The 18,377-nt window shown below is 37.3% G+C and overlaps 1 protein-coding gene across 2 annotated transcripts in view; it reads right to left on the bottom strand.

Moving 5' to 3' along the window:
* ERC1 (ELKS/RAB6-interacting/CAST family member 1) overlaps positions 1 to 18,377 on the bottom strand; it is a 310,968-nt gene that overhangs the window by 207,544 nt on the left and 85,047 nt on the right. For both annotated transcript variants that reach the window (XM_009278946.2, XM_009278947.2), the window contains exon 7: positions 12,688 to 12,855. In XM_009278946.2, the coding sequence (XP_009277221.1) occupies positions 12,688 to 12,855 (168 nt within the window). The remainder of the gene's footprint in view (positions 1 to 12,687; positions 12,856 to 18,377) is intronic.

The following is an 18,377-nucleotide window of genomic DNA, read 5'->3' as shown; positions in this document are numbered from 1 at the left end:
AACCCTAGGGGTCAACCTCGAGTCTCCCCTGGTGCTTTCTGCCAGAGGCTCCAGGTAGGGCCATTCTCCCCGGCTGCGGTATAGAGCACATTTTTTACCTCTTGCCCTGCCCGGACTGGCCCCAGGGCTACTGCATGAACTATCTCCCGTTTAATTTGTTCAAAAGCTTGTCGTTGCTCAGGGCACCATTTGAAATCGTTCTTCTTCTGGGTCACTTGATAGAGAGGGCTTATGATCAGACTGTAATTTGGAATGTGCATTCTCCAAAAACCCACAACGCCTGAGGAAGCTTGTGTTTCCTTTTTGCTAGTTGGTGAGGACATGGCTGTTATTTTATTGATCACATCCACTGGGATCTGACGATATCCATCTTGCCATTTTATTCCTAAAAACAGGATCTCCTGTGCAGATCCCTTGACCTTACTTTGTTTTATGGCAAAATGGGCCTTCAGAAGGATTTGGACTATTTTCTTCCCTTTCTCAAAAACTTAATCTGCTGTATTGCCCCATGTTGGGCACCAAAAAGGACTGTCGTGGTTTAACTCCAGTCAGCAACTAAGTACCACACAGCCGCTCGCTCACCCTCTATATGCACTATACCAGCTACTAGGAAGAAAATTAACTCGATCCCAGCCGAAACCAGGACACTATTCTCTTTCCAGTGCTTTCTCATACAAAGGTGCTTCGCAAGTAGATTTGTATCAGCCAGGAAAATAGTTCAGCTATGTTTACATAAATAGTCTCTAAGGACATTTCCATCCCTTTGCTTCCTTTTGTCCTCCTTTCCTTTGCATACCTAATCATCCTCTGGTAGCGCCAGTTTGCTGACAGATCACTGCAAAGTTGAACTAACAAGAACAGTCACCATAAACTGAATTATAGTACCTTCCGACTAGTAAAGAATTTTTTCTGTACTGTCATATTCCCTATAACAATCAGTATTTAAACCAGATGTTTCAAATCATATTCTCAGAAAATTACTATCATGTTTTCAATCCTTCTGTCCTGCTAGTAAATAGCTTGAATTTCCTTCAAACCTTCTAACACAATCCTATCGCTAAAGTTTGCTATTTCTGAAAACTGAGAGGCATTTTCCTTACAAGTTTCTAAGGAGACTCCAGCATAATTCAACTCAAGAAAAAAAAAAAAGAAAAAAAAATTACGACCCCAAGTCTGAAGACTGATTTTTTGAGTTGGTAAATGACCTGAAATTCACATTTTCAGGGGAGCCAATATATATGTTCTTAAGCGTTGTCTCAATTCCAAATCATTTGCCTAGAAAAATTTACACATTAGCAATGACTCACATCCTTAGACAGCTGTAAAACAGTTAAATTTAGTTAAGAAATTGCTTCATTCTGAGAAGGTTCAATAATATCAATAGCCTAACCTAGTCAAAAGCAGAGTCTTTGAATTGTAAAATCTTATCATGGACACTGGCCAATACAAGAGAGGGTTCTGAAGTGAGGGGTGCAGAGGGAGGCACTCTTTTCAACTCACTGATATTGGTTATGTCTCAAAGCATACAGGTTTCAATATGAATGGATAATACCTTTATGTAAAATGCAAATTAAATAACAAAAGTATAAAAGCTGTTCATAAGACATTTGTTTCGGCAATATGTGAGCCAGTTGGTTAAGTACCTAGGGTTAATTACGTAATCCGTAAAAAAATCTGTATCACTGATTTATCTTAAAGCTTCACTGGATGACCCCTTGTTTTTGCTGGTATCACCTAAGATAATGTATCCATTACCCGCCACCAACAAGATTTCAACCTGGGTTGTTTGTTAAGACAATTTGTTGGTTCCAACTTGAGTGCAATACTTTCATTCACCCAAGTAATTCAAAACAGAACACTGCTATCACAAATAGCAAAACAAATTCATTTAGACTCTGCTTCTCCTCTTCAATGAAACACTAAGTTTATATATTACTCATTTATTTCATATATGTTAAAATGTCACTTATACTGAGAACCGTAATTGAAATAATCTGGTAATTTATTTCACATTCTAATTATGGATAACATCCATTTTGTTGAAATCCTGGCCTAATCATGCAGAATAACATCATGCTAATTCTCCTTTCAGCTGTGTCCTGACATTATGAAGCAACCTCTGTGACTATGCTGTCTAAAGTTTTACTCCTAAGACCTACCAAATACAAATGGATTAAAAAACCCAAGTATTTTGGGGACATTTGCTCATTCCTGTTCCAAGTCCCACAAAAGACTTTGACAATAAACGTACACAGATTTGATTTAGGAAAGTTTATTACAGAAAAAATACAAATATTATAATTCGGAGTATTTTCATATTGGTGGTTCCCAAATGTTCAAAATAAGGAAATAAGTTTTCCAATAAGGAAAACTACTTCATTGTGGAAGGATGATAAAACAAGGGAAAAAATTGGAACCAGTAAATGTTAACTTAGATCTGATACTCTGTTTTGTAAGAAGCAGGATAAAACTAAGAAGTTGTGACATTGCTTTTAGAATAGCTCAAGCTTCACAAAGTTATTTAACGTTCAAAAAGTGTCAAGTGAAAAACTTAATATATTATGAATTAAACTTCTTTACTTGTATAAACCAAGTTTCACTTATTATTATTGTGAAAAACACTCTACATTCTATGGCAACTTGATCTCCTATACTCAGGAATACTGATGCTATTTTCCTGACTTGCTTTAGATTTTGATTTTGGTTCTACACAGAGTAAGGATACCATAACTACTGACACATCCCTGCTTAGATACATACGTAGTACAGTGCTACATATCACGCTCTCATTACAGAAAAAAGGGTGACGAGAAAAGACATGAAGAATGGAAAGGCTTAGCTCATCACAGCACTGCGATACCCAAGAATGGAAATCAGGAAGCAGAAAAGACCAAATATTGAGGCAGACCAATGAATAGGATGGGAACATGGGATTTAATGTTGACTATAAAGGAAATCCTCACAGCAAACTAAACTCCATTTACATCATTGTTTAGGATCACTCAAGCAGAAGGCTGTACAACTTGAACAAAGATTTTAAATGAGATTTGGATTCAGACACTGAATTACTTTGTCCAAACCACTGATTTATTAAAATGATCAAAGAAATACGGTAAGGTGAAACTGCCCTAAACCAGAGGGAAGAGCTCAGGAAACGAGGGATGCTTCTAATCCCAGTGTAAAACATGCCCAGTCAACTGTGATTGTCCCACTTCATTCTTCTAGAAAGGATATAGAGTGATGAATAGGAAGGGATTAGGAAGTCATACTGTAAATACTAAACACAAGAGTGAGAGCGTGTGTAGGTGTGTATTCTTTAGTATTTAGCTATCGCTGCTCTTACAGAACTACTTCAGAACACACAGTGACAGGTGACAAAATATCAAACTCAAAATTCTTTCATGGCCCATGCTAAAAAAAAAATAAAAATTAAAGAACGCAATATATTAAATTAGTACCATCATTTAATTACATTATTTCCCATTTTATACCACAGACTGCTTTAGGCAAATCAACAATCCAGTCTCTACTGAAAATAAAGTCTGGAAGGGACAGAGAGTGGTCCTCTTTATCCAGAAGTTCTGTGTTTAAAACCATCCTCCACCCATCTTTGCCAGACGGTATGTAAGCCCTTCATCATGCAGAGAAGCATCCTAATTATCAAACGCAAGCTATTCTGGGACAAGATGATCTTAGTTTCTCCTGATGACACTACTCCATACTGACCAGTTTTCTTATCCTTTGGGTAAGTGAAATCACAGGCTTGAAAGCTATTCATATACGTGTGCCTTATTACAGTCCTAATGACTGTATAAATATTGTGCAGAGACCCACCTTAGAAGACTGTCTAGCCTAGTGGATTCAAAATTCCCTCTTGAATCCAGGCAATTATTGATTTAAACTGAAAAATTACTCCTTCCTTGTTCTAGTGAAGATCCCTAAGTTGGCTAATGCAATCACTAATGTCTGTTCCAGACACAGCTCAGACAATCCCCCCAGGGGCAGAAAACGCCTGGACGCCCAGTGACCAAAGTGCTGGAAATTGTGAAGTTTTGCAACCCAGAGAGCAATGAAAAGCCATGTGAGGAAGACTGATGTAAGTAACCTCAAAAATGGCATACGCCCTTGCTTTTCCTGCCTCTTCAATCATAGGGAACTTTGTATTTGTCTAGTACAACAGTGAATACACCAACAAAGCTTATTAGCTTTATCTTGCCAGAAAAACTACACGTTTAATTTATAATGAAGCCAAGAGGCCCCACAGTTGGCTGTTTTCCCAGATCCCTTCAAGAAACCAGAATTTGTCAGTCCCACTACCTATGAGTAACATTCCATCTTGCCAATCAAGAGGTTATCTCAAGGCACAAGAAGGACATAGTATTAAAATGACTGCTCCTCTTTGAGCGATACTTAAAAAAAAAAAAAAAATTCCTTCAGTATGACAGATTCGCTGAATTGTGGTTTCAGTTTTTTGGAACGCTGGAGCACAGATAATATCAGAAACTCCAATGGAGTTTTCTTGTAACTTTGCTATTGCTATCAATCTTATGTGACACTATTACAGCAACGTGTATCAATTTAAAACCCTACATTAGCCAGCTACAATAGCTGAACTACAGAACTAACATCGTTAACCTCACCGTCCCGTTTTCCTTCTTCGTTTGAAACTGCTTATCTAAAAGGAGTAGATATTCATTACTTCAGAGAAAAAAAGTAAATAAATCAAGTACTTTAGTTACTAAAGGCAACAGGCAAGATTCTTTAATAACATCAATATAAATTGAGTCAATGTTCCTTACATTACCAGATCTCAAAAAAAGAAATTGGCCTGCTATCTTTCGCACACATCAGAACATTCGATTTTTTAAAAGACTATTACCACACATCTGGGAATATAGGTACATATGCTACATATGATCCAGATGTTTTTATTTTTATTGTGGTATCACAAAATGCTTCAAGCAAAAGACGGGGTTATATAAAAATAAAGCAGCATATTCTCCATTTACAAATTCTAATTTATAATATAGCCAGGCATACAAATTTATTTAGAATCTAGTAGGTTCCTCTAATATAGCTGCTGCATTAGAAGCCATAACTGTGCACTAAAAATTACTGTAATGGCATAAAATTTGTTTTGTGTAAAATCAATTTTTCAAATTTAACTTATGCCTCCTCCACTAGTTTAGATGTCCCACATAATTTATTAAACAATTTTCAAGTGCATGTTAGGCACCTATGAGTAAATTCACTCACAGATTTCACTGCTCTGAAGTTTAATAAAAGTGATTCTTATGCAACCCTATTCAAAAGCTGTCTGGACATAGTCCTAGGCAACCAGCTTTGGGTAGCCCTGCTTGAGCAGGGTGGTTGGACAAGATGACCTCCAGGGGTCTCTTCCAACCTCAACCATTCCATGATTCTGTGAAAACAATTTGCCCTAAAACTATAAATGCACTGAACAAAGACCCTTAGGAATAGAAAGTCTCATGTTTCCTCTGTTGATGTGCAATGCAAAAACATCTTACAATGTTCTTCAGCAGTAGAAATCTGCGCTTAGGACAACGGTACTAAGTCTCCCACTTCTGGTTCAATGACATAAAGCAATTCAAACTCTTCACTATAGTGCCAAGAATGCCCAGGAGATGATTTATTGTTTTCAATAACGAAGTATGAAGTATCCAACAGACAAAAGGGAATTTCACCAATTAATTCAAGTGATCACGTACTGTTTATTATAACCTAAACAAGATACCTGTTACTATAGGCTATGAAATCACCGGTGAGGGCCATAACAGCACCCAACTTGGAGCCGTGAAACGCGGGCTCCTTTGGAAACCAAAAGCTCATACAATGAGAATGCTGGAGTGCTCTTCAAGCTACAAGGCATCTGCCATGACTGATCTGGATTAGGCAAGAAGATCAAAAGTATATTCCTTGGGTCAGTCCCTGGAGAATACACTGTCACCTCTACCAGCACCTGTAACCTATGGACTATCTGCCACTGAACATACTGTCTGAAGCTAAGCTTGTGGACCTTTTAGGACCCACATTCCAAATCAGAAAAATGTATGTTATTATATGGCTCAGAAAGGATCAAAAAAGATCAAATCTCACGAGCTAAAGCCTCTCCTGAGAGGGAAATGATCTTGCTGACACTGAATCTGTATGCTAATCAGTCACCTTTAAAATTAAACTAGCGAAGAGTTGAAAAGTGGTATGAAGAAACTGATGTATTCCCCTGCCCTAATAATGTCTTATTAGTCATACATTCATAAAAGAAAAAAAAAGACACACCATGCCATCTGAGCTGGGCTGCAATTTCTCTAAAAAGTCTCAATGGATTCTCGGAGAAGTGGGAAGTCAAACAGAAGGGTAAGGATCCTATTTTCAATGTGGTCATGGCTCACTATAAAATGAAAATAAATTCTGTGTTGTGTCCTCATTTCCCATGTGGAAATTAAACAACTAATCTCCTTCCTGAATGGTAGAAATGAAAAAGTCTCACAGGATAATTATGCTGAATTTGAACTCACATAATGAAGGCTCTCCAGTGTTCCCTGGAACTTTCATTGCTACCACAAGATTTTATATAGTGGTATTTTGATAGAGATGAAGGATTAAAAGCTTGTCTAATTTCTCCTATTATTACTCTAACTGAAGATAACACCTCTATCTAAAATTCCATCCCACATGGTAAAGCAATTCTGAGAGGATATTCCTGAAAAGAGAAGGGACTCTAGCATCTTGAAGACACAGGGTAACAAATTAGACAAAACAGCTTCTGGAAATTTCTAAAAGCCATAAGTTTCAACTTTGATATGTTCAGTGGTAGTCAGCAAGCCTATAACAGAAAGGCTTGAATGAAAGAAAAAGCAGCAGCAGAAGTGATCTGATATCCCTTCAGGGACACGGAGAGACAAGTCCTCCATGACCCTCCAGGACACATCTTTGAAGTCACATCTGTCAGTTTTAATAAAGAAGCTGGCACAAGCCTGTGGGGACTTTAGGTCTTTTTTGCGGTGTTTGAAATCTCTGAACTGGGTTTGGAACCAGTTCAGTGGCATGCCTTGAGACGTGGAGTAAAAGGAGCAGAAGTATGTCTTTTTCTGACAGAGATATTTACAGAAATACTCCTGTACTTGCACTGCTTGTTAAACCACAGAGTTCCTGAAGAAAAGTAGCTATTTCATCTGTCCTAGCCAAGCAGAAAGCCCAGCATATCTTCCTTCTACCTCCCTGCAGAAGCTGGGCTGATGAGCAGACCAATATGATCCTGGAGCACTGTACAGTGCTCCTCCTTAAATGTTCATGATTCAAGCATGTAAAAAGCAAAGAATAAGCTTCACCACAGGTATATTACAGAGGCAAAAACTTATCCAGTCTTAAATAAGAGGGCATATGCTCACCCACTTTGTAAATGTACACGTGGGCCATCTTTGTTGGGACAGTCTTACTTCATTCTTTTCTGTATAGTTTGCACAACCAGAGACTCAGACGCATGCTGCAGGTTTGAACGGGCCATTGCCTACCGTGTTAATACTATAGGATTTTTAAGCACTAAATGTCATCGTAGAAAGTCTCAAAGGGATATCTAAAAGCCCATCCTGCATTTTATCAATTCTTACAAAGCCATATATTCATTCATCTGGTAGGCAAGTTCAAGGTCACACCAGGGAAGATGAAACTACCATAAATTGAATTAAGTGTTTGAAAATGCAGTTCCTTCTCTGTGCTCTGTCGTCTCTTCAGGGTTGGAGCAGAAGAGCTGCCTGAGGAGGTAAATCTACTTCACAGATGAGGGAATGGAAAGAAAATGACCTTTAAAGTACAAACACTGAACTTTATAAGTTATGAATACTCAAGGTCACACCAGGGAAGATGAAACTACCATAAATTGAATTAAGTGTTTGAAAATGCAGTTCCTTCTCTGTGCTCTGTCGTCTCTTCAGGGTTGGAGCAGAAGAGCTGCCTGAGGAGGTAAATCTTCTTCACAGATGAGGGAATGGAAAGAAAATGACCTTTAAAGTACAAACACTGAACTTTATAAGTTATGAATACTAAACTAACACTGCTGTTGTAGTAACTATGACCACTACTGATTTTAAACAACTGAGTTATAACTTCCATTTGCAGTCTCTCTCTCTCTCCTGCCATACAGTATTTCTTATTAAGCATAAGATAGTTAAGCTTTTTGAAAAGCAGAGGGCATTTACTTCCTCTGGAGAAAGGCAATGCTTCTTATCCAAAAGAGCAAGAAAATTGCATTTGGAGTCTTCCCAAATACTAGCTAAACAAGTAACATCAGCACAGCCACAAAAAACAAAAAAAAACAAACAAAAAACCCCCAAAACCCCAAACTTGCATTTTATTTGCCTGCAGCTGCATTGCACAATGAAGGTAGTATTAACCCCCCCAACCCAAGACAAAACATGACCTCCCCCCAAAGCAAGGGGTGATTGATTCACTGCTTCCTTTTTCTTTCAGAGTAACCGTTACTTACCTTTTGTCCCAAATGCTATTTCTCTAAAATGCTTTGACTGCAAAGTATTGATTTTTTTTTTTTCTTCTATTCCTTTTCATCCTGGCCTACCAGCACACATAGACAGATGTGGCAAAGAGAATAATGAAGCACAATCTAATGTTTTTCAGGTTCAGATTTCAAATTTGCCCAGCATGATCCCTTATTTTATTTTCTGACACTCTCCCTTTGCCTGGAGTTCTAACAACTTAAAATGAGATTCTATGCAAGATTTACTTTCAATGAAATGAGAGAAAAAAAATAAATCCTGAAGCTCTATAAAACTAAGTTTTTGCATCAGATTTTCAGACATAAAGCTAAAACTCATTTCTGTAATCTCCGAATTTCTTGCATTTGCCCTATTTCTATTGTCTCAAATAAAGGTGCTATCAAGCAGCATCACTGTAGGAGCTTAGAACTGGAAAGATTCCAGAATTTAAAATGTGAAGCATGTGGTTTCCTCAGCAACCTGGAACATGTATTTTGGTGCCTACTGGGTATCAGTAGTGATGCCAATTGTCATGTTAATTTTTCAGACCTTTGTTGCTCATAATCTTCTTCTGTATCTTTTGTTTGATCTCTAATTGGCCAGTAAATTTTCATTACTTTCTTCATCTGGATTTTAGAATGACCAGAAAGTATACTTTCTAGTTCACCACCTTTAATCAATACAACAATTATATTAATAGTTCATAAAACAAACTATGCAGTGGCCTGCGTCAATGAATCCAAACAGAGACCCAAGAGTAAAGGGTGCGTTTTAAATAATTTTTGTTTCAACAACAGAAATTGCAGATATTTAGCGTAGCACAGTTTTGGGCAGCACACCAAACGATTTCTTGTCAGTGTCATCAGAATAGGTGATTACACATCTAAAACAATCACAGAAAATAAAATAAAAAAATAGAACAGAAGTCCAAATGCCCAACATAGCCATATATCATTTGGCTATGGCTATATTACTGGGAGGCGAGACAATCTTTCTAAATTTCAAAAGAAAGTAGACAACTTTTCCTAAATAGGTAAGTTATGTAAGATAATGATTATTCAATAAATTCTTTTCTTTTCAACATCTTTATGATTTTAGCTTTTGTTACAAATTTTCTTTTTACCTAGCATTAAAAAAAAAAAAATTAGTGTTCAAAATTTAGTTTGTTAGAGTACCCACTTCAAAAACATCCTCAAATCTGAGTATGTACTGAGGGAAGAGTACTTGGTAAAAACTGATTGAATAGTATCTACTAATCTAATTATTAATTCGGTTAAATTCCTTCAACATGCCAACACCTGTACCCCATACCTCCTCATAACTGCAAGCAGCATTTATATGCTGCTGCTGCTGCTTCCAATTATCCATAGAAAAATATTTCTTAACACTACACAAGAGGAAAAGCTTTTTCCGTACCACACGTCTTTCATAGTCTTTCACTGTGTTCAATCAAAATGCCTAAGTACCACTTAAGTCATGTTGATGAACTTAAAACAAGCATTTAATATCAGATAACTAAGCCAATAAAAAAAAAAATACTATCTGTGACCTCTGAAGATACTTTAAACTGTACCATCCAGATCTTCAATTAGAATATACAGATTAAAACCTGATCTGTCTGAACATGCCAGTTTATAATCAGAGGGAGGAATAAAAAGACTATTGTGCATTTAAACAAATGTTTAAAGGCTGCACTTTTTTTTTTTTTTTTTTTTTTAAGAAAATAAAATTCTGAACTGTCCTGGAAGGTCTGAAAGACAGCACTTGGATAAAGCAGAAAACAGGCTGTGCACTTTAATAACAAGGTGCACTCTAGAAATGCAAAAGAGAAAAAGTAAATCAGAGTTTACAAGCTTTAAAAGAAAAACATTTATATGAGAGGAGCTACAAGCTTCTGAAGTTCCAGGCAGAGGGCAGAAATAGCTATCTGTACAGTCAAAAAAGGACAGGCATATATATCAGAAAAATGAGACTTCATAATTTTTTGTCTAGCACCTGAAACAGACTTTATGCAAGTTCTCATGACTTCCACAGTATATAGAGAAAATCAGACCTGTCCTTCCTTAGGTATTTTCTCAAGGTCTGCTTTTCTGTGGAAAAATGCTAGAGAGAACAAGAAAATGCAAATCCCAATCTATAGAAAATCCCAACAGCCTTAGATGCCAGGTCTGGAGAACCAATTAAGAAATTCAGTTAAAGACATCAATCCTAAAACTTTAAAGGACTGAATTTGTGCTCATTTACCCTAGGCCATACGGAAAATAAAAAAATTCCATATTGCACCACAAACCCCAGATAAAAGTAGTGTCAGCTGGAAATAGTCTAGGTTTGCTAGTTATAGAAACTGAAAAAATCATCTTTGGATTTAAAAACTTCACAATTTAACTGTTCACGTTAAAGGAAATGGTTCCAACAACTTGAAGGCTGAAGCAAATTCAAATCTCTGCATGTGATTCTAGATAGCAGCAGCAAAGAGCTATTTTTCTACAGATAGGTTATATGTTTCTTTGTTTAAGAAGCTCAGAGACAGGTTTACAAAACAACTCAAATTGGAGTTTATTATGGCAGTGTTATCCTCTGTTGAGCTATCTAGGAGAACAAGACCTCAAAACCTTTACATCTAAAAGCTTGGGCCCTTACTTTCCAGGGTGAAGAGACCATCTACTTTTACTTGAAAGCAGCAGCAAACGAACCTCAAAAAACAGGCTAGCCACATGAAGAGACAAGATGAAACTGTCTTAATATGGATTACAGTGGTCTCAAGAAAACAAGTATTAAAAAAATGAGTAAAAAGAGAACCTTTAGCACTGCCTATAAATGAACCAATGAAAGATCATCCTAAGGAGTTAAGCAGAGCAAATAAGAAAATGTGAAAAAACAGTGTAAATGGAAGTAAAACAACCCCACTGACATTTAAAATTCACGCAAATGTCAGGTTCCCCACTTCTTGGTTAAACATTTAGCTGGGATCTCAATTAATGTTTGGAGTGTGCATGACCAATTTTGAAAACAAAGAGAAAGCACAGCACAAAAATTAGAAATCTGTGTTTCTAAAAAGATGAACAGTCAAAAAATGAGACCATGAAGACTGGGAATTAGGGCTCTGCTGTAGAATTATTAATGACTTATTTATGGCTAAACTCCATGCCTGAACTTCCATTCCTGCATGAAGTTTGCTGTAACAGAACTGAACATGACCTAAACCCTCATGATTCATAGCTATATGCTAGAAGAAAAGGCATTGGCCAGGCGTCAGAAATTAATCAATATTCTGAACTATTAAAATTACAAAAATTCCACAGAATTGCTTAAAGGTCTAGAAAAAAAACACATTCACAGCCTAATACATTGAATACGAGCTCCAAGAGCAGCTTCTCTAAAAATACAGAGGAAAAAATATTTTGTAAATTAAAATTTCTTGTGATACATGCATTTCTCTCTTTTGTGTAGCAGCTGTTTGGGAAACATTGTGTGCAATTTGCAAACGATCATCCATAATGACATTCATTGCCCTAGGACTCAATGCCCTTCGGGAAACCTCTCCAATTTCCCTGACAGGGTCTACTTTTTCTTATCCAGACCTCCCCCATTTCATTGACAAGGCCTACATTTTCTTATCCAGAAAGATATGCAGGATAGTCTGAACCCTAATTATCCTGTTCTAGTAGCTCCCAAGAAATACTAAGTATGATAAAACAGCATTTCTAATGAAAGTTATACAAAGTTCTCCCTGAACTTTTCTCAGTAAGTTACACAGGAATCATCCTAATTGCTTCTGCTGATACAACCCCTCATTCATTTAGTCACATACTGAAGTCATAGTCACCCAGTACCCTGTGCTTCAAATCAGTGTGGCTTTGGTTAAGGTGGTGGGTGCGAGAGGATTGACTTTTCAGATGATGTGCCCTCCTACAAACACTTCAGTCATTGTTAATTATGAAGTGAAAGCAGAAGCAGCACATGCAACCACTGAAAGGCAACAACCTCTGCTTTGAATTCTTTCTATGTTTTTTCTTCAAAACTTCAAACTGAAATTAATCACTCACCATCTTCCCATTACATGAATGGACTCAATCATTAATCTCCAAAATGTAAATTCTAATTCAGACTTTTTGACAGACTTGGAAATCAAGATGCATCAGAGATGTGTATCTGACTTAGACCTCTACAGTCTTACCTTCTTCTGAAGAACATTAACTTTGCGTTCCTTCACCTCTAACATGTCCTTGAGGTCATGGATCTCTCCTGCTTGAGTCCCCTTCTCCTCTGCCATCTCCTGAATCTGTTTAGTCTTCTTATTTAGCATAGTCTCCTTCTCTTCCAGACGTAATCGTAACGCATCCACCTAGATTCAGACATGCAGAAACAGGGTTTGTTTAGCACTGAAGGAGAGAAATTTTAGAAAAGTTAAACTACACTTCCACAAGGGAGTGAGTGCTGTCAAATTACACATAGATTCAGAAAACTAACATCCCTTACTTTAAGGCTTCAACATACATAAGCTTGTGATAAAACAGTTATCACAAGTGGTAGGAGACTAAACAGTAAAAACAATCAAATATTTTATTCCCAAATTATATGAGACTAATGCTCCTTCTTGGAAAATCTCAAATCATACTTCTGACATAACTCAGTCTTGTAAGATACAAGTCTGGAATTTTTTTCCTCAGAGTAGAAGCCAACACAATGTGTTGTTGCGAAGTTCTCTCACATGTAGGAAAACTGACCCCTTTATCTGAAATATTACTAATGTTCAGAGATTTAAACATTGACTCTTAGTGCCAAACAGTCTCTTCATATTCTAGGTTTTAATCAGAGTATTAGCTGAGCCTGGAGGTAAAGAAAGCAGAGGTCTTTGTGGCCACTGCAGATCAAAACATGGAAAGAGGGTTACCTTAGAATGGGTAAGAATATTTTGGCTTAAATAGCAGCATAATAGTTTAAATGTAACATGCATTTTCGGCAGGATGCAATTTCCTATTGAAGATAAAATGGAACAAATGACACAGTACAGGATATTGTGGGTGCAATTCGGACACACAAACATACTTAGAGCTCCCATGGCCTCAATAAATTTAGAAACACACTCTGGGAATTCTATGGTATTCTCAATTTCAAAACTGCATGTTGAGAAGCTTTTGCTTTTCCTTCTGCATTTCTCTTACACAAATGAAACACAGAGCTCACAAGACAAAAGAAATGGGAGAAGGAATCAGAGCTATCTGAATATAAATTTGATGAGAAGAATAAGGTCACCACAGTGCACAGACTAATCTCAAAGACCATTGTGGAATACGAAATCCAACACCACCAACCTGCTCAAGACACCAAAAGAAACCCACTGACCCCTATCTACTCAGCATTCAGACAGAGCTCAAATCTACCAGCTTGGCTGCTAATCTTATTTGACAGTATCAGATTTGGTTCCTGTTAGCTGAATCCATTACAGGACATCAGTCACACAGAGTAAACGGGGTGATCAATGAATTTCTTGGTCCTTCTGCACAGCATAGGCTAGCAGAGACATGAAGTGAAAAGATGACTTGGACAACTCCAGCTAGGGAAAGAATTTAGGTAGTCACCATGCTTACGGTATTTTGAGCAACATTTAGTTTTAATGTGTTACTCTAATTCCACTTCATTTTGATTTGCTAATGGAAAAGTTGCCTCCTAGGCTCTACATTTACAGTATGTTACGCCCACAAAATCCTTTGCTGTTTTGTCCGATTCCTTTTACACAGAGCAATAAGCATTTGCCAGTGGGGAAAAAGAACTGCCCTGCTCTCCCCATCAGCACTGCAATCCCACTGCCACCTCTACGTCTGGAGCCTTCTCACTTACACATACGTTATTAAAATCACATTCCTGACCTCTCACCCAGCAAGTGGGGCATGAAGTATATTCTGCAGTGATATTAGAGTACCAGGTACTACCCAAATACGATTTATAGGATTGCTAGTGTTTGTAATGAAAAGTTTAGCAGGTGGATCAGGCTTCGTCTTCTTTTTAAAAACATGCAGTTTTATAGATTGATTAGGTATGTTCTTCTCCAGATATCTCTAATATTAAAGCTAAGAGTCATTTTCATTCATTGTTGAAGGGAAACTGAAAATCTCCCTCACAAGCAAATCCACATTCTCTCAACAGTTGTGTTGCAAAATATTTGAGACAGTCCAGATACCTACAGAACAGTATTAAGTGAAGAGAGAACATCTGCAAACAGAAATTTATCCACAGAATGCTTTCTATTTTCTGATTGATTATTCTCTTTGAACTCTATATTAGCTTATGGTTTGGGGTAAATTGCATTCCTGGTTTTATTTGTGTGAGGTCCCTGCCTAGGAAACCACAGAAAACACTTTCAAGAATATTTTCAAAGGCTGGCAGGACACACAATCATCACCTTAGCACTATTCCTGGCAGAACACTGCACTTGTTTATTCATGTCAGCTCAGTTTATGTATGGCATCCTCCCACAGTGACAAGAATTGAGGTCTGTGGGAGTCAGGTGATGCCAACTTCAACAAAGTCAGCTTAAGATTTTCTCTGCACATGGAAACGACTAGGCAAATAGCTACTGAGGTGCTGACGCCCCTTCTCCTGACTTTTGCGTCTTGGATGGTGTTGTCTTAACCCTGGGTTAACCTAGCTGCTTTCTTAGTAATAGACTGCCATGTCTTTAATTATGCAAGGCAAGTAAAATCTTACAGTACAGCTCAGGCAACTGCCAGTCCTTCGTATAACAATGGGCTTGCTAACTTGACCTGCACGTACCATCCAATTTCCCACGAAGCTTTTAGCAAAATAAGCACATTTGTGGCCACCTTCAACACAATAGCCTTCCTAGATACAGGTACAGCAGGTACCTCTTTTCAGCTGAGTACCATACATAAGACTTAAATTTTTTCACTTTAAGAACCATGTATGAAAAACTGTTGGGAACCACTGATCTGTCCTCACAGAATTTTCCAGTAGCAGTAAATAATACTCTATGACTCTGTTCTTAATATGTGTAGCCATACATTAAGCGTGTAGAATTCCAAATTTCTAAGAAAAACTACATTAGTAGCACCAGTGACTACCAGAATAAACACAATAAATGACATAATATTTAATTTAAATTTATTCTTAAGCCTTTTTTAAAATCTTGGATTCTGTAATTAGATTAAAGTCTTAGCTTTAAGAACATTCCCAACTTATAGCTTAGGGAAGTCACTAAAATTTTCAAAAGTCCACAGTGAGTTTCAGAACTGACTCAGGAGCTTAAGTCAATAGGACTTAGGCTGCACACATGTTTTTTCTCAGTTTTATCATCATCTCCACTGTACAGTAGCAATCAGGGTGTTATGACACTGGTGATTCCCACTCAGGTTTAGGAAGATGTCAGTGATGACTAGAAAAAACAGTGCTCTACTCTCTTCCTGAGACCGAGTGACTCTTCCCATCTACCTGCCACCTGTTCAAACCTTGGCTGAACTATTGATTTACATCAGTGAACGAAGCCATACTCCATTCAGTTATATCAGAAAGTACAGTCTCCCCTATGTTATATCCAAGCCCTGATTTCTCTGTAATGGCAAAATTCAAAATTTTGTTCTCTGTTGGTATGACTACATTAATGGCAGCAAAAAGAACAGTCAGAATATCAATCCTGAAATATGTGTTTAGAGCTTGCTATGGTTTCTAACAAGAGCCAGCTACTTTTTAAAGTAGATGTTGAAGTAATTGAATCTATGTCAGCACTCAGAATTCAAAGATAATTGAGAAATGCACAGAGGAAGACATAAAATAATATTTGGTATGTGAGGTGAAATATTGCATTTATCCTACAGTAGCTATTGCTATGTGAAGACTCCAAGTACCTGAAATGAGTATATTTTAAAAAGGATCAGTTTTGTGACATTCTATTACTGTCTTGCAAACACATTATATAAACACAGTAAGAGTTAAAACTGTTTTCCCAATAGCATAGTCTGTAATTAAGACTTAAAAGCTATGTTTAGTGACTGATTTTGAAGGCAGTGGTAGTTCACAAGACTTAATTCTCTATTTTTGACATTGATCTTTCTTATTAATTACGTTAGAGTTGACTCTTCACCTTCCTATACAAATTGCAGCAATATCCAGTACGGTCTTGTAGAAGAATTGAGAATGAATTCTTTATGAACATACAGCTCCCAGCTATCTAGACAACTTAGATTACATGACTACGCCACGGAGCAGAGGCGCACACACCTGGCTTTGTGCAGAGCCTGTTTGGTTCTTGCTAGGGTTATAAATTCAATGCGGGACAGATGTACTGCTTCCAGGGCCTGCTCAGGTCAGAAATCAGTTCAACTGTTATTCCACAATCTCTAGCACATGGTATTAAATACCTAAACACAGTGAACTCAGTTCTGTGAGCTGAGCTTAATGCTTGCAGGTATCAGCATAGGTCTTAATGTAGCTGGTGCTAACAAGTCTTGCTAGTGACACCCAGCTCCCATTCGCACATTCCTCACTAAACGTGATCCACTGTCTAACTGTCTCTGATTTGAGAGAATCTACTATAGTTTCAAAATGCCAGTATAAGCCCCAATAAAGAAACCCTTAGAGAATTTCAGACATTCAGAGCAAATAAAATACTTCTAGAGGACTGGATTCATTTTTCTACTGAATATTAATCTGAGTTTACCATATGGAACAGACCAATTACAGAACCATACCAGCTGGGGCAGTATACAAAAATAAAGGGGAACGTTCTCCCTGATTAACTTAACCTCTCATTGAAGACACATACCTTCTGGCACTGACCTAAGCTGAAGGGCTCACTGGGCAAAACACAAACTTTATATGGATGAAGTCTTAATTCCAAAATAAATATTGATTTGTTTTTTGTTTTGTTTACAACGAGATCATACATTTTTAGAGCTATTTTTAAAGATTCCTTCACAAATTGAAAAGTTAACCACAATATCCTCTCCACCCAATAGCCCTCAAAATAAACACCCCACAAACAGCTCACTGTTCTTTGTAGTTCTAGTGTGGCAGGTGGCAAATCCATTTTTGAGATATTATAGCAACGTCTTTTCCCCACCTACCTGCAGTTTTCTTTAACAGAAGACTAAAAGGCAGAGGCTTATTGAGGTATGCTCTTTTGCCTCAAAATGTTTCTTTAAATATGACTTTAAAATATCAATCCCCTATGAACATGTCTGCCAATATGTGACAGAAAATGCACCTCTCTCCCTCCTCATAACTCTCTTGAGGTGTACAGAGAGAAGCTAGTTATGTTCTAACATTGACCAGTGTTGTCAACAAGTGAGGCCAGGCAGGATCTCACATTCCTACCCTATTCCCAGTGAAAACTCTTGTATAGAAAGATACCTTTCCCTTCAAAAAACCCACAAATACATGACAGGATGCAGTGACAAACATCTCAATGCTGTGTTTTATCAACGTGCTTCAGTCTTACACTTCAGAGGATCACTTGTGAAGACAGAAGAAAGGTAACTGTGTATGATGATTTAATTGTTAAGCTTTCTGTCAAGAACATCAGCAAGGATGAAAAAGATGTGATTATCTTTCAAAAAGTATAAATATCTTCTTGGAATTACATAAAAGTTCTCAGGAACATAAATAGATCATTCTAAATATCTACTCTGACACAACGGGATAGCCTCATAATCAACAACACTTCATATGTGTTAAATCCATACCAGATTGCTACATCTTACTGTGGAGAACATGCTAGACTGTATTGAATCCAATAAATCTATCATAAAAACATCATTCTAAAACAGTATCTTTAATGTTTTAGCTCCACAGCAACTCCTTACTGATAGACAGGCAGAAAATCATCTTTCACTGTTACTGCTTTCACTTACA

This window comes from Aptenodytes forsteri, unplaced genomic scaffold (genome assembly GCF_000699145.1).
Source record: "Aptenodytes forsteri isolate BGI_AS27 unplaced genomic scaffold, ASM69914v1 Scaffold241, whole genome shotgun sequence".
Lineage (NCBI taxonomy): Eukaryota > Metazoa > Chordata > Aves > Sphenisciformes > Spheniscidae > Aptenodytes > Aptenodytes forsteri.
This window is presented reverse-complemented; position numbering and strand designations above follow the sequence as displayed.